This window comes from Eublepharis macularius, chromosome 2 (assembly GCF_028583425.1).
Source record: "Eublepharis macularius isolate TG4126 chromosome 2, MPM_Emac_v1.0, whole genome shotgun sequence".
Classification (NCBI taxonomy): Eukaryota; Metazoa; Chordata; class Lepidosauria; order Squamata; family Eublepharidae; genus Eublepharis; species Eublepharis macularius.
Window position 1 is genome coordinate 201,340,455 of NC_072791.1, and position 24,759 is coordinate 201,365,213.

At 40.4% G+C, this 24,759-nt stretch overlaps 1 protein-coding gene across 1 annotated transcript in view; it reads right to left on the reverse strand.

The window, feature by feature from the left end:
- Positions 1-24,759, reverse strand: part of CHN1 (chimerin 1) — a 126,905-nt gene that overhangs the window by 80,280 nt on the left and 21,866 nt on the right. Inside the window, exons 3-5 of the mRNA XM_054971442.1 lie at positions 18,141-18,196; positions 3,449-3,480; positions 1,131-1,244 (exon numbers count right to left, since the gene is read on the reverse strand). Of these exons, the coding sequence (XP_054827417.1) occupies positions 1,131-1,244; positions 3,449-3,480; positions 18,141-18,196 (202 nt within the window). The remainder of the gene's footprint in view (positions 1-1,130; positions 1,245-3,448; positions 3,481-18,140; positions 18,197-24,759) is intronic.

Sequence of the window (24,759 nt, forward strand, 5' to 3'; positions counted from 1 at the left end):
CAGAAAGATTCGGAGCATACTGAAGTGACAGGGAGGGGGAGGCCCACCCCACCCTTAAACCCCACCCCCACCCCATTTACCTGGTCAGTTGGAAGGCTGGAGTGGCTGTGCTGGCCAACTAACTGGTGGGGAAGGCCTTCCCTGTCGCTGTCACCACGCAGCAGGCATGGCCGGCCAGCAGAGAGGGCCTTCCCTGCCGTCATCACTGCGGCTGGCCGGCAGAGAGGGCTGCCGCCGCTGCCGCACACCAGTGGGCAGGGCGGTTGCCTCCTCCAGTGGTAAGTGGGGGTGGGGGTGGTGGGGTAAGGATGGGAAATGGGTAAGTTTAAAGGGCCCTGCTGCTTGCAAAAGGGCACTTTAAACTTAATCCCCGAAGGCCCCGAAGCTTCCCAAAGCACTATAAATGCTTCGGAAAGCTTTGCTTCGGGATTGGGCCTGATTCGGGTATTTTACCCGAATTGGATACCCGAAGCGCACATCCCTACTTGGTACTCATTCAATTTGAGCCATCTTCCAGCCTGTTGTTTGCGCTTAGTTCCCCTGTGAACCTAAGGCCTGATTGGGCTCTGTTTGAAGGAAAAGGGCAATTAAGAGCCACTACATCAACTGCCTGGATCATTTATTAATGCCAGAGATCAAACAAAGCTTTGACAGGAGCCCCAGTCATGCCAATAGGAAAGCCCCTAAGAGGTCTCAGGAACCATATGGACCCATCAGCTTCCAGGGGTCCCCTACCTGTCTGAAGTACAAATGGATCAAAACTTCACCAAGGAGTGATGATAAGGAATTATTAGCGCATCTTTCATTAACAGCCCATCAATAACTTGATCAGAGCAACAAATCCCAACAAATGCCACTTTCTATCAATATCTTGGTGCTCTTGCCCTGTATTTCTTACTGCCTAAACTAAACCATTTACTTGCACATGCAGTGGTGTTTCAAAACTACCTGCTAAACTAATAACGTTGAAGGTATTAGAACTATCGTCTAGATACAAAAAACATACTTCACTTGTTGACTGTTTAAAAAAACTCCATAAAGAAAAACAGAAAATATATAATCTTAATACCACCTCCAAGAGCATTCATAAATATTCTAATATTCTAAAAAATGAATTATTAACTGACAACCTTAAAGCCAAAGTGTATGTTCCAGGCTGCCGCTGGCTCTCACGAATGAGATAACTTCCCTCTGCTACACTCAATAATTGATCTGCTTCCTCTCTTGATATCATCCCATGAAACCTGGAAAACAAAGTCCATCTTTATCAGTACAATTAACAGCTGTTTCAAACAATATATATGTGACAAAAATATACAACCTTTTCAATACTTTAATAATAAAAATAGCATCTTTTGTTTTCAAGAAACATAAAGTAAACTCTAGTCAGTCTTGAATACAATTATGTTAATGTCTCTACTTAGCATACAGCTGACTTTTATTTTCAGCTGATATTCTTTAGTTGTCAAATTCATTATACATATACAGCCTAAGGATACTCCCTCTATGAATAATAAATCTGTTTACAAGAGGTATTTCTTATTGGCTTGACTTTCAGAGAAGTGTCCGTCTTATCTTACGTTGCTTCCTAGAGTTGCATGCACTTCACAACAATGAAGACCAGTTAGGCAACTTGCCAAAAGCCTGTGGGCAGGGCTTAAATTTGAATAACAATCTCTACATTAATCTTAAAATATTTACATATATTAGTAACAACATACGTATCAGATCCAATAGTTTTTCTGCCCTCCTAAGTACAGCCACATTAGTTCAGTAGAATTTAATACAAGACATAAAGACAAACATATCATTAGCATCACTACAAATTTCTGTTTATATGTATGCGTCAAAACAGAACGACCTTATCAGGTAATAGAGTTTTTAACCAAACAGTTGCTTGGTCATCTATCAATGCAATTCTAAGCAGAGTTTACATCCTTCTAAATCCATTCAAATCAATAGGTTTACAAGGATCTAACTCTGCTTTGGACTGTACTGTATATTAATTAAAACATGGTGAAATTATATTCTGCCACATATTCCTGTGGGCACTAATGTCTTGGGGTCTTTATCAGGTAGTAAGGCCTCTTCACATCTCCTACATGGATGGATGGTTGTCTGTATTAGACATCCATAGCTAGTGATGTTGAGCGGGAACACAATTTCTCAGAGCTGTAATGAATTTTGGCTAAAGTTTTCTTCTATGGAATAAATCCATATGAGTTAGCTATGCAGTTGCAAAACAGTAAAGAGTCCAGTAGTATATTTAAGGCTAACACACTTTATTGTAGCATAAGCTTTCGAGAATCACAGCTCTCATCGTCAGATCTGATGAAAAGAGATGCGGTTCTCGAAAGCTTATGCTACATTAAAGTTGGTTAGTCTTAAAGATGCTACTGGACTGTACTATTTTACTTCTAAGAAATGTTTTGTCTTCCCTGTTCTTCTCCATGGATTTAATATTTCACAATACTAAGTTATGTTTACGTACTCTGGAATGTTTAAATCGCTTTCATGAGGTTTTTTAAAATTTTATTTTCATGTGTGTATTATAGGGTTGTTTTTTTTACTGGAAAACCATGCCCTGAGAACTCTGAAGTTATGTTTGTGTGATGAAGGGGTTGAGGTATGTGTGAACATATACACTTTGAATTCATTTAGTGTTTTTATTTAAATGATTTTTATCCATCCTCATAGCAATGCTTTCCAAGGTATTTAAACAATGCTAAAAATAAAAGGAAAACATCTTACTAATAAAAATCAAACATCTATTAAAATACTCAGTGATAAAATGCAAACCAAGTTAGTTCAAGAGCAGGAGATAACTTAACAAACAAATAAAATTCAAACCATAGTCATAACTAGGTAAATCAAATCAAAATATATTCATACAACCCATATTAATCTAGGCCAAAGATTAATTACTTGGCACCTAAAACTCATTAAGCTAAGATCTGGGTGAATAGTTATGGGAACAGAGTTCCAAAGTTCAGAGCTCCATAATGTATTATTGTTGTGCTACAGCAACCTCGTGGGACTGGATTTTTGTGTGTGGACAATAGTTGCAAAAGATTGAAAAAGGATGCTGACAGAGCAATATCCCATGCAGCATGGATACTATCTAGATCACTACACGAAAGGCCCCATTTCTAATGAACACCCAAGTCGCATTTGAACGAGTAGGAAACACATATACAAAGTAATTGTATCTTGCAATGTCTTCAATTTTATTTAAAAGCAGGAGGGGTTCTGGCCAAATTAGTTTGGAGAAGAGGTGCTGGAGGAGGCAGAGTTAACACTTCTCTGTACCACTTCCACAGTTTGATTCCCTGCCAGCTAGAGCTACTATTAGCCCCGTATAAGAAGACACCGATACTATCGCCAATTAGAATCGCTCTGGTCATTTTATTCTATCTGCATCTTCCCTTTACTCAAGGCAGGTACTTACTCTCGTCCATAGTATTTTGGTCTGTTCTCCACCTGTTGAAAAAGAAAACAGGAACAACATTAAACTTGTGCGTGTGTGATATTAAAAATATTTTCATTTATTGCGTAGTCTGTCTTCTACTTAGAAGTTTAGAATGTTTCCAGTGGTTAACATGTCACTGGATCACTCAGCTGTGTTAAGACCTGCCAGCCAATAAAAATCCACTATTATTTTATCAGCCTTACCATTCCCCTGCTGGTTGCAAGACATCTCCCACTGCTCAGGTGACCAGCAGGAGATAAAATGGTGGGGAATGAAGAATGGATGCCAGCATCTCAAAGCACTGATGTTACTCCTTGTGCACTTGGAAGTGACATCAGCACATCACTGAGGAAGCTGGGGATGCCTGGGTATTTAGGCAAAACTCTATGGTTAAACCACAGAGTTTTGCTCAAATATTAGTGTCCCCCGGTGATGTGCTGACATCACCACCGACATCACCTGTGAACCCCCGTGACCAGATAAGTCCCCCCACTTCCCATCAATTGCCAGGAGGAATTGGCCAACCCTACTTTTACCCAAACTGTCATGCCTTAGAATAGTTTTACATGACTTTTTACAGTTTTTTTGCATTAAGGTTCTGCATAGTAAAATCATATATTAAAAAATTAAGTCAGATACCACAGCTATATTTAGAGAAGTCTTTTGTATTACTATAAGATTTACACTTAAACATTTTAAAGGAAGATTCTTGCATATGGGAACTTGGGTGATGTCTACATGAAGGCAAGAATATAAATTATTTCAAGTACCTGCACTTGGTTTAGGGTTATCAGCCAAGCACTGTCAACTTGAAGAAAATTTGAGGGTAGGGACAGAGTGACTGGTGTCATGCTGACACTACCAAATCACTTCTGTCATGAGCCTGGAAGAAACTTCACCATCTTGGAGCAATGGCCCAGTATTCACCCCAAACTCTTTGAGTTTAGGCTCAGTCTTAGGGCATTGACTTGATGCGGGATGTCACTTCTGGTTTCATGCCAGAAGTTGTGAGCAGTCAGTCCGGCCTCTGACGTTTTAATGGCTGATGATGATATAAAATCATAAGCACCTTGAATCTAATGCGCTTTAATTCGCATTAGCAAACCAGCTGGCTGAGCAAAGCGTTGCTGGATCCTGCCCAGGAGAATGAGTCATGAATGGAATGTGAGTGACTGGGCGTGATTGGCTCCTGCCCCCCCTCACTGCTGAATATGCTATCTTTGACAATAGAGGTGCTTATGTGTCACCACCCCGAACATTCCAAACTCCTACCTTCCCATTGATTAAACCCTACCCTGCGATCAAGGGCCATCAATCAGCTCTGATAAGTTTGAAACTCTTACAGGGAACATCTAATCAAAATTCTAAATTCATTAGCCAAGCTCCGGGAACATTTAATTAATGGCCGTTTCTTTGTGAGACACCAAGAGTGACAAACCTAATTTCTTTGTCACTCACACCCCAGCAGTGCTAGTCAAGGTACTCAAACATTTTGTCCATTCCAGGAGACGACAATTAAGATCTTTGTCTCAACGGCTGAAGTACTCTCCAGCCCGAGGGACTGATTTGCCCTATTAGAATCCTGCCTTCACCCCATTCAAATTGTACATGCTTACTGGGACCCAGGCATAGTTCCTTTAGAGTTTCTCTGTCTGAGCCTTACTCTCTGGCCAAAGATGCAGGACGTTCAAAGCACTCTTCCTCCATGGACTATACTACTCCTCTGATAGTAACTATATCCTGAATCCCTCACTCTATTCCAACCTCTGGCTAATTTCCTAGGACTCTGGTGTGCTTGTGTGAACTGCTCATTTGTCTCTTGTCTCGTCAGCTTCCCTGGGGAGGGGACCCTGTAAAAATTGGTGGAGTATCTCGCTTTTTACCCCTCTTGCATAGCCTTCTCCTTTTTGCTAATTCCCTCTACTTGCAAGGAGACCAATTCTGATAACAAAGTGATGTTGTCACATTGGCACAATACCAATTTCCCTCACCACTTTGCTCCTGCTGCTCCATGGAGCTGCAGTGGGACCCCAGGAATGCCGAACAGGAGATCTCCCACCAAAATGGAAGACCAGTCACTCATAATTTGATTAGAGGCTTTTATATATTTGGATGTGTCTAAATGAATTTGAAATTATGTTTCACTTATTAGCTAGTTATGTTGAATCAGCTGTTCTGTTGTATCTACTAGTTTTACTTACTGCGTTTGTTACTGAATAGAATATGCTTCATCATAAACCCAACCCTGTGTGGGTATTACTGAATTATATAATTAATAGTAAATATCTTACAATGGGTCTATGTGGGATATTTCTCAAGAAGCCACTGAGCAAATAAAACAGAATAGAAGAGTGAAAGGAATACAGAAAAATAGTAGAACACATCTCTCCCCCCCCTCCTCTACCACCGCCAATGTCTAGCATTTCAAGTTGTGGCTTAGTCTTTGGAGTTGCTGTATCTAAGTCCAGATCAATCTTGAGCTGTTGAAAAATGAACCATGAGGGTGGGGGGAAAGATAGGCACATCTGAAGTAAGTGTATTTGTTTTCTTACAAATGCATCGTGCCTCTTCTCAACAAAGTCCTATGCCTCTGTCCTCAAACCTGGCTCCAGAACACTGCATTTATTTAAAAAGTGATAGCATTTGACAAATTATTTACTTTATTTATGTTATTTATAGTATGCGTCTCTCACTCAAGACTCAACGTGGATTACACAGTGTATAAGTCAAACACAATCAACAGCATGGGGCATCTAATAAACAAAGTCTAATCTTGATATTATCGTGGTATGAATTCAGGTGGCTGGATTGGCTGAGTCAAGGTATGGGGATATGTTGTGAGCTAAACTAAGGGCAGAAAGCATTTTTGCAGCAGCATTAACTTGTTTCTCCAGCAGGAATGCTGTACCCAGTATAACCCCTAGGATCTTATCCAAGTCCTTCAAGACAGGCTTGTCAACCAGCAGAACTTATTTTGTCAGGATTTGGTTTCAATTTGTTCACTCGTAGCCATTTAACCACAGCAGACAGGCAGTGGCTCAAAACCTCTACTGCATATTAGGCAGTCTCTCCTGTGGGCCAATGGCTTTGCAGACCTAAATTGCCAAGATGTGTCAAGGTAATAAATAAACACTGAGATGAGGCAGCTAGCAGTGACTGATCAGAGTCATCAGTAGTTACAGAGTGATGACAGGTAGCTATCATGTGATACCAGCCAGGTGATGTACTTCTCTGTAAATGTCAAGGACACTTGGGCTGGCACAGTGAGTCAGCACTGTGTTGTGATAGGCTACTAAGTAATATATAAGGATGCAAAGTCTTTTACTGTAAAGAGCTCCAGCTCTGCGGGTTGCTGGCGAAGCACTTTGTCAGTCAACATAATAAGTATGTAAATGTATCCACCTGTAAATTGTATAATACACCATTTGTACTGAAGCTTGGTGTGTCGTGTCTTCTCTTGAACCCACCACTGAGGCCAGTGCTAGCATAAGCAGACTGCGACAAGATGTGCAAATCAGCTGTTCCTGTCAACTACTTGATGGGAGTGGAGAACTTATCTGAAGGAAAAGCCTTAGTCAGCTGGAAACAGCATATAGGCCTAACACTTGAACACAGCCAGAGTTCAAGGGAATGTACATGTACATCCTGTAGATTAAGCATGAGAGTTTAATTAGGAATTCGTCTCTGGTTTTGTTGTATGGGGCAAACAGCAGTGTACTGGGGGTGGGGGTGAATGGGACAAACAGGAAAACAGCATGAATAGAAAGTGTTAACTTTATCTCTCACATGCACCAGGGACTGGATTCTATTTGGGGCCACCTATGGCTGTTCATAATTGTTTAAAAGCACAGAAGATCCTGATCACAGATTTCCCTCAACTTCTCTTGTTGCAGTTCCCAAGTATATAACAGGAATATGGATAACCAATGTAAAAAAAAAAAAGTTGTGAATATCTACACGAAAGCACTTGGCACATTACAGAGTGCTAAACTATAATGACCCAATAGACAGGAAAGTCAGATTATGATCCCATAACACCACAGTTGTTTTTGGGTAGGAGATGAAAAGCAACTGCAATGCAGAGTTTGACGACTGGGCATCATTTGTGTTGCCAAGTAGGCACCCTCTCCTGCTTTAAGGCCTGCCATGGACTGTGCCAATTTCCTGCGTTGCTGTTTCACTGCTACACCAAGATTGCCCTGCACGTGTGTGCTCTGATACACGTGTCAGTTTCCTGCCTGCTTGTTAATTACCTTGCTGCTGCAATAGACTGTGTTAGTTTCCTGACTCCCTGTCTGGATGACTCCACAAAGGACTTTCTTCCTGGGCAGCCCTGCCTAGACCTATATTTGGACCTCCCAGTGTTTGAGTTTGGACTTTATTACAAGTGTGCCCCGTGCCTGCATTGCCATCCGCCACGGACCGCACCTGTTCCCTGCTATGGACTGTGTTTCACATGCTGTTCCCCCTGGCTCCATGGAAGCCTGCCTCATCTGGGCCCAAGCCACTGCTAGCAGCCGGGCGCCTGCCGGGGAAACCTCCAGCGAGCCTGGCCAGGCGCTCCCTGGTCATTTCCCACCTGGAGCCTCCCGCGGGCCAGCCGCCGAGCTTGCCCTCGCTACCGGGCAGCCTACCAGCCATGCCCAGCCGGCAACCATGTTCTTAGGCAGCTAGAAGACCGAGAGAAGAAGCCTGCTTTGGGAAGCCATTTCGGAGAAGCGGACACACCACGTCCGCAGCGAGAGAACCTCGCCTCGCTCTGCATATCTTAGGAGCTGCCCTGGAGGAGAAGCTAAGTGCCGACCATCCCAAGCACTTAGAGAATGCATCTCAAAGAAACCTCCGCATTCCAGAGCTGATGACATCAGGACAAGCCTGTCCGCTGGAACATCCATTCAGCCCGCTCGGATCTCCCCCTCCCTCCTTTGTCCCCTCTTCCTGAGGTGTCACTATAACACAATCAGATTACTAAAGTGGCCCATCCAAGCCATTCAGTAACCCATTAAAGCCTTTGTTTTAATCCGTGAGAACCACCAAGTACAGCACCAGCCCCAGGGTACGTTTTGGGGTATTTAAGCTGGTCCCTCAGACCACACGGTGCTCATGCCATCCCGATCCTGTTCCCAGTCAGGCTCGTGCCATTCCTATCCAGACCCCCTTGCTGTCTGTCCGTGGATCCATTGCTGGCATTGGACCACCTCGCTGTCGTGTCTCTGCTCTGCTTCAGGATTGTAAGTATCGCTCTTATCATCGTGGGTACCTGCTCATGCGACCGTCTCTGTATTTCTTACTCTGCATTTCCTAGTCCTTGTATGCTTTCTTGTATGTATGTGCAAGTTCAGGCTTATGCCACACTATTAATAAATACACGTGTTTATTGAATCTATTTGTAGCCTGCCTCTTTATCACTAGAGTGTCTGGAATCGGGACCTCCGTAAACATTGGTTAGATCCGCGCTAATTTTAGTTCCAGACTGCTAAGCTAATTTCCCCATTATAAAAAGCAGTTCTGGTAACATTTGCTACAAACAATGCCTCAAATCAAACATCATCAGAAAAGGATCATTCAACGCCACTTTGATATTTGAAGAGTCACACCAGGCAATGTTTGTGTATATGAGCTTCTCTCTCCAGGGCTCAGTATATCAGATAACCCACATCACCACTGGTTCTTGGCCTTCTCCAAAGGGGCCACTTGGGACAAGGCCGTAATGCTCACTCAGGCTTGATGGCAATTAATGCCACATTAATACGAAGTCTCACTGTACAATCAGAAGGGGAGCTGCTGTGTTAATTAATTCAATCACTTGGTTCACTTGATCTCTTTTCACTTAAGATTATTCCAGAGCCATGGTGAGATGCCCAGCTATGACAGCAAAGGGCAACCTATATATGTGCATGCCATACAAACAAACAAAATGATGGAAGCATCTGGCTTTAAAAGGGAGGGGGCAGGAAAATTCATATTACGATCAGGGTATTAACAGTGCAATCCTAAGCAGAGCTACACTTTCCTAGGCCCACTGACTGGTGTATCTGTTTAGGAATGCACTGTACATCACTTTATTCATTTAAAACCACCTTTCCAATCAACTTAGGGTCATCAAGGTGGCAAACGATAAAAACATTAAAACACCAGACAAAACAGAAAAGTTTTCATCCACTCCTGAAAGACAATGATAGGTGGGGACAGATGATAACAGTATTTTATTTTCATGGGCATTTCTTCTTTTTTTTTTAAAAAAATGATCATATAGAAAAAAATGATCATATAGAGAAGACTCTGGTTCTTATGTCTGAGCCCAGCTTTGCTTCAATGTAAACTTACCACTATAAAACAACAAAGACACTAACATCACAGGATTCATGCTCAAACATTTGAGAGTTATTCTGCAGTTACATATTCACTTAAAATGGGCTAGATTATAATTGTATGCATCACCCTAGAGGATTATCATTGTCCAGTTTGTTCATCGCAGCACAGCACTGCTTTTTCCAAATGGCTCGGTGAAGTACCTAAGTGCATTCAGATAATGAGACTAAGTAAACATAAATGATATTTGTGAAGTGGGCTTAAAAAGGCTCCAGGGCCAACCATTAGAAGAGTATGGTCCTCATCCTAGCTCTCAGGTCTCCGTGCCACAGCCTTCAATCTGATTCTACTTACTGGGGGAGAGGGATAAATTTTATTCCCCAGCTTAATGGTCATATAGTTCCTAGAACTTCTCTCACATGGCGCTTCCTCTGGGTCTCCCCCCCCCCCCAAATCTAGCCAGGCTGGAGCTGAAGCACCAGCATAGAAGATAGCAAAGGCCTTCAAGATTAGTTCCTAGAATTTCTTTCTTTTTTAGTGATTGGACTCACCTTGAGATTATCCTGTACAGAGCTAGGTGGGGAAGACATAATGCAAATATTACTGTTAAGGTTTGGATAATGTGGACAATGTGAGGAAAACGGTGAGCAACAATGTTATCCACAGTGTTGTACTGTTTTCTTCTAATCACACATAACAGGATTCAATCCCAAAAGGAAATAAAGAAATGCTGTGGGTGATTGTCATGAGAATTTATTCCTTCTTGTTAATAGATTGATTTTCCTTCCTACAGTGCCAGAATAACATTGATCTAGATTACACTTTCCAATACATGCCCCATCTGCTTATATAACTTAATTCAATTATCTTGAAGAGCTGCAATTATCTCCCATGCCTTGCTAAAGATGAGAAGACAGATTGAAAAGTAAAAGATAAAATAAAGCCCTGCTTTCCCAAACTTTTCTGATTTGCATCTTCCTCTATAGGGAAAGACTTCAATTTCCGCTGCAGACAGGATTCTTGGGGTTGGATCCACATTAAGTTTTCCATTGGTGGAAAGGCACTTTCCTTCTCACTCACTGCAGCCCGTCAATCTCCACAAAATGCTGCTCCTGGCAGATTGAGGACCCTGAGGAACAACATCAGTGGGGTCTCCAGCAGAAAAAAGGAAAGGAGTACAAACTGGCAGTTTAGTCTGGATCCAACCCTTGATGTGTAGTATTATATTAACTTACTTTGGCTTTGAATGCTGCAATTATTTTGATGCAACCTGGATGTTTGGAAATTTTACTGGCTTTTTTCACTTTACAGTAAAGCAGTGATTAATTCTGACTTGCTAACAGCTACTTGCCTGGCTTACATTATTTTCACCTCCTAGCTAAGTAGAGGAGGCCAGTCACTTTCACCCATAGCTAGGAGGTGAAATTGATGAAGGTTGGTCAATTTCACTTGCACAGGGCTCTTTGCAAAAAGAATAAAAAGGGAACTTCCCCTTGGTGCTTTCAAACCAGAGATTCATCAAGCAGCTGATCTTTGTAAGACTACACTTCCCAGGAAACCTTGCAGGGCCCGACACACACCTGTACTTATTGTGTAGTTTCCCTCTGAGTCATCAATCCCACCCGTCTGTTGCCCCCTAAACAGCCTGTCTCCTGACTGAGCAAAGCCACATGGACTCTTTTAATATTCCTCAAATCTTCCTGCCTGGATTTCACAGCAGTTAATTTTAAACCAGCCAGTAAATTTAGACTTCTCCCCGCAGTGTAATCCTGATTCTGAGGGACTGAACCCCCCATAGATTATAGGAAGATGATAGGATTATCTACCAATAAAAGTAGCCTCAATTCTCCTGGTAATCTTGCAGCAGGGTCACTTCACCTACTGCCCCTGTGATGCAGTACAGGACCTTCAACAAAGATTCTGAGAAAGCCTTAATTTGTGGACCTCTAGCCATTTTTCTTTAACCTCTGGTTCCCCATTTGCTACCTGGGATCACCCTCCCGGCCTCCTTCTCATAACAGGATCAGGCTCATATAATTTCTTTCTCCCTTTTTGCCCCCTTAGAAACCCCCTTCCGGTACTTAGATTTCTTATTTATTTATTTGCTTCATTTATACCTAGGGTTACCAGATGGGGTTCAGAATAATACTAGACCCTGGAAGAGAGGGACATGGCACTAACTCCCCCCCACACACACACACTTGCACATGCACGTTCCTGTCCTGGCATGATGACATCACTAACAGAAGTGATGTCACTGCACTGACCCCCAGTGCAGGAGGCTGGGCACCTGGGCTGGCTGGCCACTTCCCCAGGGCGCTACTGTCACCATGCAGCCACAGGAGGCTGGATGACTGGGCTGGGCAACAGAGTTACCTCTGGAAGCAGGGGGGAGGGCAAAAGGAGGGGCCAGGTGTTTGGTATTTGGGCAATGTTTCCCCCAGACAGTTCTCCAAAATACCTACTGTCTGAATGAAAACTGGACACCCGGCAACCCTATTTATACCCCATCTTTCATCCCAATGGAGACCTAAAGTCTCCTCCATTTTCTCCTTACAACAAACCAGTGAGGTATGTTAGGCTGAGAGGGTGTGACTGGCCCAATGTAATCCAACAAGTTTCCAGGGAAGAGTGGGAAACTCTCCCAGATCCTAGTCCAACACTCTTAACCACCATACTGGCTCTTAGGTATAGGTAGTCCCCTGTGCAAGCACCAAGTCATTATGCACAGGATTTTGACCACATATCAGCTGTAATTATTTTGCCATATTATTGCCATCTAATTATTGTGCCATAACAAAGTCTTGTGTACAATATCTGGTAATGAACCTCTAGCCAAGAGTTAAATGATTTGATATAGGAAAGCTAACCAGATGCTCAAGGTTTCTTTTCTTTTTTTTTTTTTTGAAAAATTTTTTATTGGGTTAGGATCAATTATTTTCACATTACAATCAATTCTCCCATTTTCCAATTTCTAACCCCCTCCCTTTCCCCCCCTTTTTGTTGACTTCCAACAGTTTTCCAACCCTTTGTCCCTTTTCCTTTACTCCTTTTAAATTCCTCTATCTACTAAATATATATTCTCCCTTTATTCTAAGCAATACTTCTTTAACTATTTTTAATACTCTGTACCCAAACTATGAGTCCTTATTTCCATATTGGATAGACAATTTATCCCATTTTCCATAATTCCGATTTCAAATATTTCTATAGATCATAAACCATATAAATCATACATTGATTTAAGTCAAACAATTTAACTTATGCTCTATATGTTACTCATTCTATCTTCTTCTTTCTATTTTAGTTATATTTAGTTACTTTAATATTTCTATTCCCCTTCAATAATAATTCTATATAACTATCATCATATAATCAATTTGACTCATATATATCTTCAAATAAACATATTCAGTTTGGTACATTATACAAGTCTTACCAAAAAGAAAATATTATTAGTTAATCAGTCCTTATAGTTAACCCTTATAGTTAGTTATTTTCTATCAATATTCTATTTGTTAATCTATATATATCAATCTAACTGCTTAGAGATTACGTTTATCTCTTCTCCCCCCCGGTAAAGTCAACCCCCTCTACATTTTATTGTACTTCAATAGTTCTTAAACTGCCACAGTTCTCCTCCCACCTCCCATTTCTTCTCCAGATATTGTTTCAGCTTCTCCCAGTCTGTGTTAAACTGTCCTGAGTCCAGATTTCTCAGTTTTCTTGTCATCTTGTCCATTTCTGCCATGTACAGCAATTTGTAGATCCAATCTTCAATAGTTGGCACTTCTTGTACTTTCCATTTTTGCGCATACAAAAGTCTGGCTGCTGCCGTCATGTAAAATATCAACGTCCTATGATGGGCTGGAATTCCCTCCATTCCCAAGTTTAGTAGCAGGAGTTCTGGGTTCTTATTTACTTGAAATTGCAAAATTTCACTCATTTCTCTTATTATTTCCCCCCAGTACTGCCTGGCTACTTCACACGACCACCACATATGATAGAGGGAGCCCTCATGCTTCCTGCATTTCCAGCATTTATTAGAAGTGTTCAAATTCCCTAGCGCAATCTTCTTTGGTGTCATGTACCAACGATAGATCATTTTGTAAATGTTCTCTTTAATGCTAGTACATGTCGTTGTCTTCATTGTAGTCTTCCACAAGTATTCCCATGCCTCCATTGTTATTTCTTTATTAAAATTTATAGCCCATTTCACCATTTGTGTTTTAACTATCTCATCCTCAGTATACCATTTCAACAGTACTTGGTATACCTTAGATATTCTTTTCTTGTCCTCTTTAAGAAGGGTCTGCTCTAGTTCCGAATTCTCTATTCGTATACCTCCCTTTACAGAGTCCGAATTATATAAATCTCTAATCTGTCTATACTGGAACCAGTCGTAATAAGGTGATAGTTCCTCCTGCGTCTTTATTCTGAGTTTAGATGCTTCAATTCTAGTTATTTCTTTGTAAGTTAAACATTGTTGCTCATTTTCAACAGCTCTCGGATCTATCACCTCATATGGAACTACCCACAGAGGGGTTCCTTCTTGTAGATAAATTCTATACTTCTTCCAGATTGTATATAAACTTCTCCGTATATAATGATGCAGGAACATCGAGTTCACCTTTACTTTATCATGCCATAGGTATGCGTGCCATCCAAATATTTTTTTGTATCCCTCTAGGGCTAGTAATTTCTTGTTCTTTAACGTCATCCACTCTTTCAACCACACTAGGCAGATTGCATCATGGTAAAGTCTCAGATTGGGCAGTTGCATTCCGCCTCTTTCTTTTGCGTCTTGTAGAACTTTCATTTTCACTCGAGGCTTCTTGCCTGCCCATACAAAATCTGATATTTTCCTCTGCCATTTTTCGAATTGTTTAGAGTCTCTGATGATTGGTATTGTCTGTAGCAAAAACATTACTCTTGGTAACACATTCATCTTAACTGCTGCAATCCTACCCAACCATGACAGATTCAACCTATTCCATTTAATCAAGTCTCTCTCTATCTGAGTCCATAGTTTTTCATAGTTGTTTTTAAATAAATCTATATTCTTTGCAGTCAGTTCAATTCCCAAATATTTCACCTTACTTGTTACTTCACAGTCCGTTATTTCCGTTAACAATTGTTGTTTCTGCTTAGTCATATTTTTGCATAATATCTTTGACTTCTTTTTATTAATATAAAAACCTGCCAGGTCTCCAAACTTCTTAATCTTATCTATCACTTTTGGCATGTTCTCCAATGGGTCCTCTACAATTAACATTATATCATCCGCAAATGCTCTGACCTTGTATGAATAGTCCTTTATTTTTATTCCTCGAATTTCTTCGTCTTGTCGTATTTGTATCATCAGGATCTCCAATACTAAAATAAACAACAGTGGAGACAACGGGCAACCTTGTCTTGTTCCTTTGCTTATAGTCAATTTCTTGGTCGCTTCATCGTTCACCACAATTGCTGCAGTCTGGTCTCTGTAAATTTCCTTAATTGCTCTGATGAATCTTTCTCCCAATTGTAACTTTTCCATAGTGGCAAACATAAAGTCCCAGTTTAAATTGTCAAACGCCTTTTCAGCGTCAACAAAGAAGAAACCAACCTCTTTGTCACAACGCTTGTCATAATATTCAATAGCATTAATCACTGTCCTTAAATTGTCTCTTATTTGTCTGTCTGGCAAAAAGCCTGCTTGTTCCTCCTCTATAACTTCCGAGAGTAGATGCTCAAGGTTTCTTAAGTGCACGTCTATATCTGAATCACACCTGACCAGAGTCATCCAGAACAATGTGTTTAACCTGGCACACAAAAGGGGACGCTCTGAAGTTGAGGGCCCTAGACGCGTACCCCATTTGGGTAACAGTTCCTTCTCCAGCTGGGCTGTGTATAGAAAAGCCTGTTGCTGTACTTGCATGCAGCATTAAACAAATTAGGACAACTGTGTATCATTTGGGTTGGTCTGATAAAAGAGAATTGTTTATTAAAATCTGAAGTCTCAGTGCAACATTGAGGAATGGAGGGTTTTTTTGCATACAGTGTGACCATCATGCAAAAGGAAACCTAATTATGATACTCAGTTATATGCTGGAGAGCAAAACCAGGAATTATTCCTGATCAATTTTTATCTTCGTGCCCAGGAACCAAAGTTAGCTAAACAACTATTAAATTGCTTGCCAAATCAAAATTGGCAAAGACCAGGATTTTCTCTAAAAAACCCAGATTGTTTGCTCCCATTAGAACTTTATTTTTCATGCTAGAGGTTTATGGCATATTTGGAAGAATTGCAGCTGGCAACTGAAAGACTTCTGGTACAAAGAAATTCCTATTTAATTCAGTAAATTAATCCTGTTTGTGATCTAAGCGGGATGAACTATTAAGGCCATGACAGTAATATGCTCCCCTGTATTTAAGGCTATGTCAAAATGACAAGCACACTTTGAAGATTAATTTCCTCTTCCCTTGGGTGCATGATGAAAGTGTTGCAATAAAATTTAAAACTTTAATCATTTTCAATGTCTGTTTAGCATGAATGGTGGTTTGTTAGAAGCATTACAAGTCAAATCCAGCACTGTAGTATATTCAAAACTGCAAGTGATGTATCTACAGGATCCAGCAACTTTCTGTAGTATAGATAAAAAGCATTTGCCTTAAAAATTATTAGACTGAATTTTTAAATTTGAATTTTCATAAGAGTTTTAAGTTTCAGCCAGTAAGATTAGGGTTGCCAAGTCCAGGTTGAGAAATTCCTGAAGATTTGGGGGGTGGAGCCTGGACAGGGAGGAGTTTGCAGAGTGGAGGGACCTCATTAGGGCATAATGTCATAGAGTCTTCCCTCCAAAGCAGCCATTTTCTCCAGGGGAACTGATCTGATCAGTTGTATTTCCAGGAGATCTCCAGTCACCACCTGGAGTCTGGCAACCCTAAAACATGTAAAAAATAACTGGATGAAGATGATCATTCTCCCTCTTCCCTAAAATGTATTGATTTATTTAGAGAATGTTTATGCTGCCTCTTTGGGGAATTTGCCCAAGGCGGCCTACAACAGAAACATAATAAAAACATACAACATAAAAAATTCTTAATAAAAACCCTCTATAAAGCAACCCAATATGCCATAAAAACACAGATAATTAAGAAGCTTAAAATGAACACTAGTTTCCAGACTGAAACATTATTAAAATGGTGGTAAAGCATCAATCTCTTAATTTGAAGCATGTGTAAACAAGCGTTTTGGCCTGGTGCCTCAGAGAGTAGCATAGCCACTACGTGAGCCCCAAGGGGAGTGGCATTTAACAGGCAAGATGCCACGATTGCATTGTGAAATTCCTGTGTCCAGATGCCACCTGTCTCACCTCTGACGGCACGGGCACGGAAAGCAGGGCGTGTCAGACATATCTTAACTAGCGTACTGAACAATCATTCAATCAATCATTCAAATATGGTGGGCAATTAGACCAGACAGCACTATTCACCCACTTTGGGGATGTGAATCTATCAAGCTATCTTATACCAAGTCAGATCATCTCTCTACCCAAGTACTGTGTACCATGAATGACAGGAGTTTGTCAAGGTCCAAGACAGAGAAAGGTCTTTCCCAACCCCAACTGCCTAAGATCCTGCAGATGAAGATGGCAGGGGTTGAATCCGAGATCCCCTTTGTGCAAAGTATGAGCTGTGCCACTGAGCTACAACCTCTCCTATAGCCATGCCAAGTGCAGTTCCCGCATTCCATCAGCACAGTCAACAATAAAAGGAGCATCTGATCTCACTCACAGCAACCAGTGTGGTATAGTGGTTAGACTATCAGACTAGGATCTGGGAGACCCAGATGTGACTCCCCACCTTAAAAGGGCCTTAAAAGACATATAATATAATGTAGTGTATGTAGACACTGTAACTCTAAAATGTGTGTTTTTTACCAGTTTTGAGTAACTAGACATGTTTTCAAGACAACAAACGAAAAGCAGTATATCATATTCCTTGGGACCCACTTATAAGTTGCTGGAAACAGCCTACTGCCATGATTCTGTCCTGCACAACACAAGATGAGAGCTTAGCTGTACCTATTCCACAATCACCCCTCTGTAAGAAATGTAGTTGGTTTTAATGCTCTGTTTTCTACCTTGTTCTGAATAGTATTCAGTTATAAACTTGGGAGAAAACAACTGCAGAAGCTCACAAAAGCTTGGCAACAAGTAAACCACTGTAATGTAGATGATTCTGCGTTTAAGCTGAAAACGAGAATACAGAAGGGAAGAACGTTCTAGCTTAACCTCTCCTGATGTAGAATCAGCTTGAAAAACAAGCAAGAACAATTGATTTTGCTGTTCTTTGGGGGTTTCATGGTACTTACCTCAGATGTGCAGGTAATTCTTCTTGGATGAGGAGCTTCCTGTTGCAACTGGTACACTAGGAGAAGACAGAGGTAAAACAGATTTAATTTTTTTCTTTTACTTTTTAGGTATTTGAAGGATAGGGAACCGGTACAAGTATGTGGGGGTAGGGGGAGAAGCTGCAGGCGAAGAGTACTCTTAACAGCACCTCGTTAAATTAGCTGTTTGTGTCCTGTTATGCTGAAAGATGGTTCAGCAAACTCAGGGTTGAGAAACCCTACTCTGAGTATACTCAGGTTTCAAGGTAAGAGTGTACAGAACTGTATTGGTTCATATAATTTTTTTTCAAAAAAGGTACTGGGATATCTTTTTATTATCCAGCTGGATTTTCAGAATCCCTCAAGGAGAGGGAAGAGAAAATGATTTGTGTGGGTGGGGGGTTGTTTCTTTTTAATACTAAATATCCCATCTCATGAAGAGCTCTGTTGAACTCAAAAGCCTGTTTGCTATCCTGTGATACTTTGGTTGGTCCTGGAAAAAAGATATTCTATTACTGTTGGTTTTTCAGAAGATAACTGAAGACAAATCAGAGAGGAAATGTTCAACAGACCTACATCCTTCAGCTATATATTTATTTACTGATATCACGCTTTACAAAAACTGTTTCTCAAAATGGCATAAAACAAGCGTAAAGAAACATTAAAAAATTTAAACAAGAATTAAAAATTTAAATCATAACAATAAAGCCCTTCCCAGGCTCTGTGCTAGGGTTGCCAACTCTTGAGTTGTGAAATTCCTGGAGATTTGAAGATTGCACCTGGGATGGGTGGGTTATAATGCCATAGAGTCCACTCTCCAAACCAGCCATTTTCTCCATGGGGACTGATCTATGTAGTTGGGGGTCCAGTTATCATTCTAGGAGACCTCCAGGCCCCATGTGGAGGTTGGCAATCTTACTCCATCCTCAAATCTCCCGGAACTTCTCAACTCAGAGTTGGCAACCTAGCTACAACCGTATTACGTTAGGATTTCAGAGATGTGAGGGCCTTTGGCTCACCAGTTCTACAATTTGCACAGGGAATGTGCTGATTCTTTCTAGTGCAAATAGCCAGAGCTGCTGAGAAGTATAATAACCACCACAGAACTCAAGTGAGATGTACTTCCTTTACAGTACTCAGAATAGCAATCCAGAGAGAGAAAAAGATACAAACATATGCTGCTGCGGAAGGGAAGGAAGGAACTCACCCTTGCTTAAGGGAGAAGGGCTGGAAAATATCTCTCTGCTTAACTGGAAAACTCAGCAAGGGAGTTAGGACAGAGACAGCTTGCTATGATAGGCTGAAGTAAGGGATTATGGATTCCTAAAGAAGCTTCTAGTGATAGCTGAAGATGCAATAGTTATCAGCCTAGGCCAAAAAGCATTTTTGTAGCCTGCTTTCTTGCCCTCGTCTAAGAACAAACTGAGGCAAGCTTGGCTTCTCAGGCCCCAAAACCAATTTGCGTCCTGGGAAGTTTGTATCCCAGTGTCCCCCCTCCCCAGCCATAGCAGACTTCCAACTGGCCTAACCATAGGCAACACAGTTCAAAACAATGGTATGATGAGGGAGTGTAAAACAACTACAGAAATCTGAGAATCTTCTTAAGCTACTGCTTCTCCTCTCCTTCAGACTAGCTCAATGTGCTGAAATGTGTTTACTAGCATTTACTTACTAAACGTGTTATTTGAGGTTGTGAAGGAGAAGCTAAGACATGCTTCTGCTGCAGTGTATTTGGAATGTGTCCAAATTTCTGAGAATCTTTTGCTTATGATCTCCTTTTAGAATCATTGAACGGTAATCAGAGCTATCCAGCAATTAAAGGATTGTAGGTGATTATTTTATCAATAACAGTGAATTGATTTACATACCAAATACTAAATATAGGCACCTTCTACTGAATAAAGCATGCACTTGAAATTTAGCAAAAGCTATTGAGTTGCTGCTAGAAAGAAAAGCCATTTCAAATGTTTCCTGTGTTGTTGCCTGGTACACCAGAAACAAAATATTATTCTGTCTCCAACAAGTGTATCCTTAAAGCGCTGTTCAGTTGATTAAAATTTACACTTACCAAGTATCTGTTAGAATCTCTGACCTCTCTCATTACCCATTAGGTGTAACTGCTAATTCATTGATTTATGAGGGATTCACACTTACCCTTTCTACATTACCTCCTCCCTTCCCCCCCTAAATTTCCCTTAAATTACATTACTCTTGAAAAGCTTGTAGTATAATTTACACCAAGCCATGCCCCCCATAACATTTCCTAATACAGTTTTCCATCACATACCTATCAAAGTGGGTTGAGACCCATGAAAGCAAATACAGAAATACACGCTGTCGTCTTTAAAGTGCCACTGGGTATTTCTTTTATTTTGAGATCCAGAGGAGTTAGCCGTGTTAGCCTGTAGTAGCAAAATCGAAAAGAGTCCAGTAGCACCTTTAAGACTAACCAACTTTACTGTAGCATAAGCTTTCTGATGAAGAGAACTGTGATTCTCGAAAGCTTATGCTACAGTAAAGTTGGTTAGTTTTAAAGGTGCTACTCGACTCTTTTCTTTTATTTTTCTTCAACAGACTAACATGGCTACCTTTTTGCAAGTAAAACTTACCCCTACTGACTTACCAACGAAAGCATTACTTGATTAAAAAAAATATGATTTACTAATTACATCTTGCAGCCTCAATTATAATACTTTGATAATAGTCCTAGAAATGCAGAATTAGATACGAACCCTGGGAAATCTATGCTATGTTCCTGGAATGGGAGCTAAGGAGGTGGGGCAAGGCATGGAAATGACCTTGCACAACATGCCACCATCACTTCCAGATGAAACGGGTGAACTCTTGAGCATCACCTGATGTGCTGACATCATGTCCAGAGTTTCACCTGCAAGTGACAGCAGCATGACATTTGTGCCCCCCCGCATTTCTCCTGCCAGCCAAGAAGCAAGGATGGGTGGGAGGACCCATTCACTGGAAGGTTGCCCGTCCAAACTGGACGAACAGTAAGTCTTCCTTGGACAGAAAGTTCAGTTCTAAAACTCAAGTTGTAGTGCGATACAGCAAAGCCATCTTGATCAGACCTGTGTATATATTTTGGGTTGGAATTCCAGAATAAAGAAGCAATGTTCCGTCATTTGTGTGAGGTAACAAGCAGGCTACCTTGTACCACCTCTGCTTTCATTAACAGGGCTCTACATGGGTTCGGAGTTTTGGTCACTTCCCCCTGCCATCCGATGGCTTTAAAAAAGAATTGTACTAAAATAAGGAAGAGAGTGAATAGGCAAACAGAAACAGTGGGAAGGTTGTGAAAATAAACATTAGGCTGCTTAGCATTTGATTTCATTTAACCCACACATTTATTTATTTTTACAGCCCACCTTTGTTGTCAAGACTCAAGGCAGATTATGGAATATATAAAACAATGTAATCAAACAGCATAAAACAACCATTGCAACAGAACTAAGATTGAAAAATCAGCAAACAGTGCAAACAACAAACTGCCTAAGGCAAGGTATAACTGAATGGAGAAGGGGGCATTACGAAGACAGAAAACATCACAATAAAAGCAAGATGCGACCTACAATAATCATTGCAGCAGACCACAATCTTATTCAATTATAAAGGCACCCTCTTTGACAGTTCCTTTCTCTTTTTAAAATTTATTTTAATTTTTAAGCCATTTGAGATAGATGTTCGGGGGGGGGTGCTATATGGCAGAAGAATATAATGTCTAGCAATGTATGCTCTTGTCTCCTGGCAGACTGCCAACAAGACCTCATTATTATAAAGGCTGAGTTTCTTTAATATTACAGGTTATGACATATCTGCTAAAGTGAACACACAAAAAAGACAAAAATTCTCTTTCCTTGCAAAAGGTTATATTTCAGCAATTTATTATTTTTATTTGCAACTTGAAGCAACACAGCCACAAGTCTTGCTGACAAGTGCTGGATGTATGGCTGTTGTGATTAATGATGTTTAATATAAGCGACACAATGAGCACTGATTTTATCCTTTAATCATCAGCTTGTAGACAAAAGCCTGCTCCAAGTCACTTTGTGTGTTAATGGTTTTATATTAAGTGACTGGCTTGGCATATGACAAGCAACTGATATAACAAGTTATGACTCTAAAGCTACACAGTGGGACACTTTAAGAGTATCTGAAGCAGGTGAAGGTTCTGACAACAGTGATTATGTGATAGCAGTCATGTGGGCAGGGAATTCTAAAGGTGGGGCTGCTCCTTCGAGACTCTGGAGAGAAAACTTGGGCACATGTGAAAAAAACAATGGGCATTTTAAAAAAAAATCAGTACTGAACAGACAAAAAATACTGCAGAACACTGTAACAAAACACTAATGAAGACCTGTGGTCCTGCTACTCCATATGAAAGACAATACAAAATATGTACCAGTTCCTTCTCTGTTGGTGAATTTTCCCTAATTCCCTCCATTCATTGGTTGAGTGGCATCCTGACACATTTAATCTTGAATAAACTTGTTGTATACTTCAAATGAAGTATACTAATGTATACTAGTATACTAATGTATAAAGTATACTAATAATGTATAAAGTATACTAATATATACTAGTATACTAAGGTATACTAATGTATACTAATGAAGACCTGTGGTCCTGCTACTCCATATGAAAGACAACACAAAATAGGTACCGGTTCCTTCTCCATTGGTGATTTTTTCCTAATTCCCTCCATTCATTGGTTGAGTGGCATCCTGACACATTTACAGAGCAATCCTAAGCAGAGTTACACCGGTCTAAGCTCATTGAAATGAATGGGCTTAGACTGGTGTAACTCTGCTTAGGATTGCACTGTTAATCTAGAATAAACTTGTTGTATACTTCTACTGAATTCAAAAACTAGAGAAAATAACGTTTTTGAATGACAATTTGGTATAAATTTAAAAGTTTGATCATTATTATTTGTTCCTGGTTTTAAGAAAAATGGATGTCTTGATTTTTCTGTGGAGCAAATATAAAGGCTGAATAAAGTTAGAATCTTTATTTATTCATTCATTTAGCTTATTTAAAGCCCATTTTTCTCACTGAGACGCAAGGCAAATTACTAAGTACACACAGAGAGAAAATGTTATCATACAGTATAGAACATTGAATGGATAATGCAATAGGGCTAGAAGTATGAAATTTAATAAAGCGACAACAATGTGACCATACAGTGTAAGATACACAGTATACAATGCAAATGAACAATGCAATAGGACTAGGAATGCAAATTTAAATTACAATGTGAGCTGCCAAATGCCCAGGCTGGCATAGTATGAGCAATGCAGAATGTAGGATTACAAATGTACAAGGCAATGCTGTTCTGCCTCACTACAGAGCAATTCCATTATAAGAATGCCTTTCTAAACATTTCTGGTTTGCACATTTTGCAGAATTAAAGTACTGTGGGACCCCTCCTGATGTCTTCAGGCAGGCCATTCCCCAAGGTGGAAGCCACCACAGAGAATGTGTGTGAATGAGCAGCTGCTGAGAAAGGATGGGGTTAATAACATCAGAATCAACCACGTGGGCACTAACAATTGGAAAGAATATTGGCAACATGACATAGGATTAGATTCAGCCAAGTTTTCTGCTGATGAAAGGGGAGGAGGGAACCCCTTTGTACATACAAGCGCTGTCACGGTGGGGATCATGTGACCTGCATGACAAAAGCCATGTAGGATGGGGGCTTAGAAAGGAGGAGAATGGGGGAATAGTGAGCAAAAAAGCTGGCTGGATCCAACCCCTAGACATGCTCTTGGATATACAACAGACACACCATTACTTCTGGCATTTATTGTTCCAGCTTTGGCTTATGAAGTAATTAATATGCAAGAACTAGACATATCTTGTTAGAATCAGCTGTGCCCTGTTCATAAGTCTTGATCCCAGGAGACTGGGAAAGGTGATTGTTTAGCTCAATATCTGGGTTTCTGTTGATTTCTGTCTTGCTTCTCCTAGGGAAAACACTCCTTTATACTCCTGAAAGACAGTTGCTTAATCATGTATCCTTTATACCTAAAGAACTGTAAATAATGGATGACTTTTGCTGGACTAGTTTTTGCATAGAAATAGAAACAACATGAACTATCAAGGAAATTAGACTGGTCAGTTAAATACTGATAAACTTTTATGTTACTGCAACTTACTGCAATGATGAAGTCTAATAAAGATGTAGAATAACTGGAATATATATGGAAATTATAATAAGACACATGGGAATGGTTTCTACAGATTAAATTAGAGGGAAGTCTTATTTTGATTGAGTTTATTTTTGTATTTTTATGTTTAAATTCTTATATGTGTATGTTTAACTTTGTAATTTAGCAATTAAAAAAAAAAGATTACTGGTTTGGTTTGATCCAGCAGGGTTCTTCCTCGAGTTCTTATGCTGCGACTGTAGCTTCCAGATTTAAATTTTAACTTTTCACACAAATAAAGGAGTACATGAATCTGGCCTGGTGGAAATATAAAATGTAAAGTTGGATGCATACTAACTTTTCCCATAACAGAAGGGGTAGGGTAATTTCTACCAATTCCCTCTTCCTGCTGCAGATCCCCAGTTTGTCCCTCATGC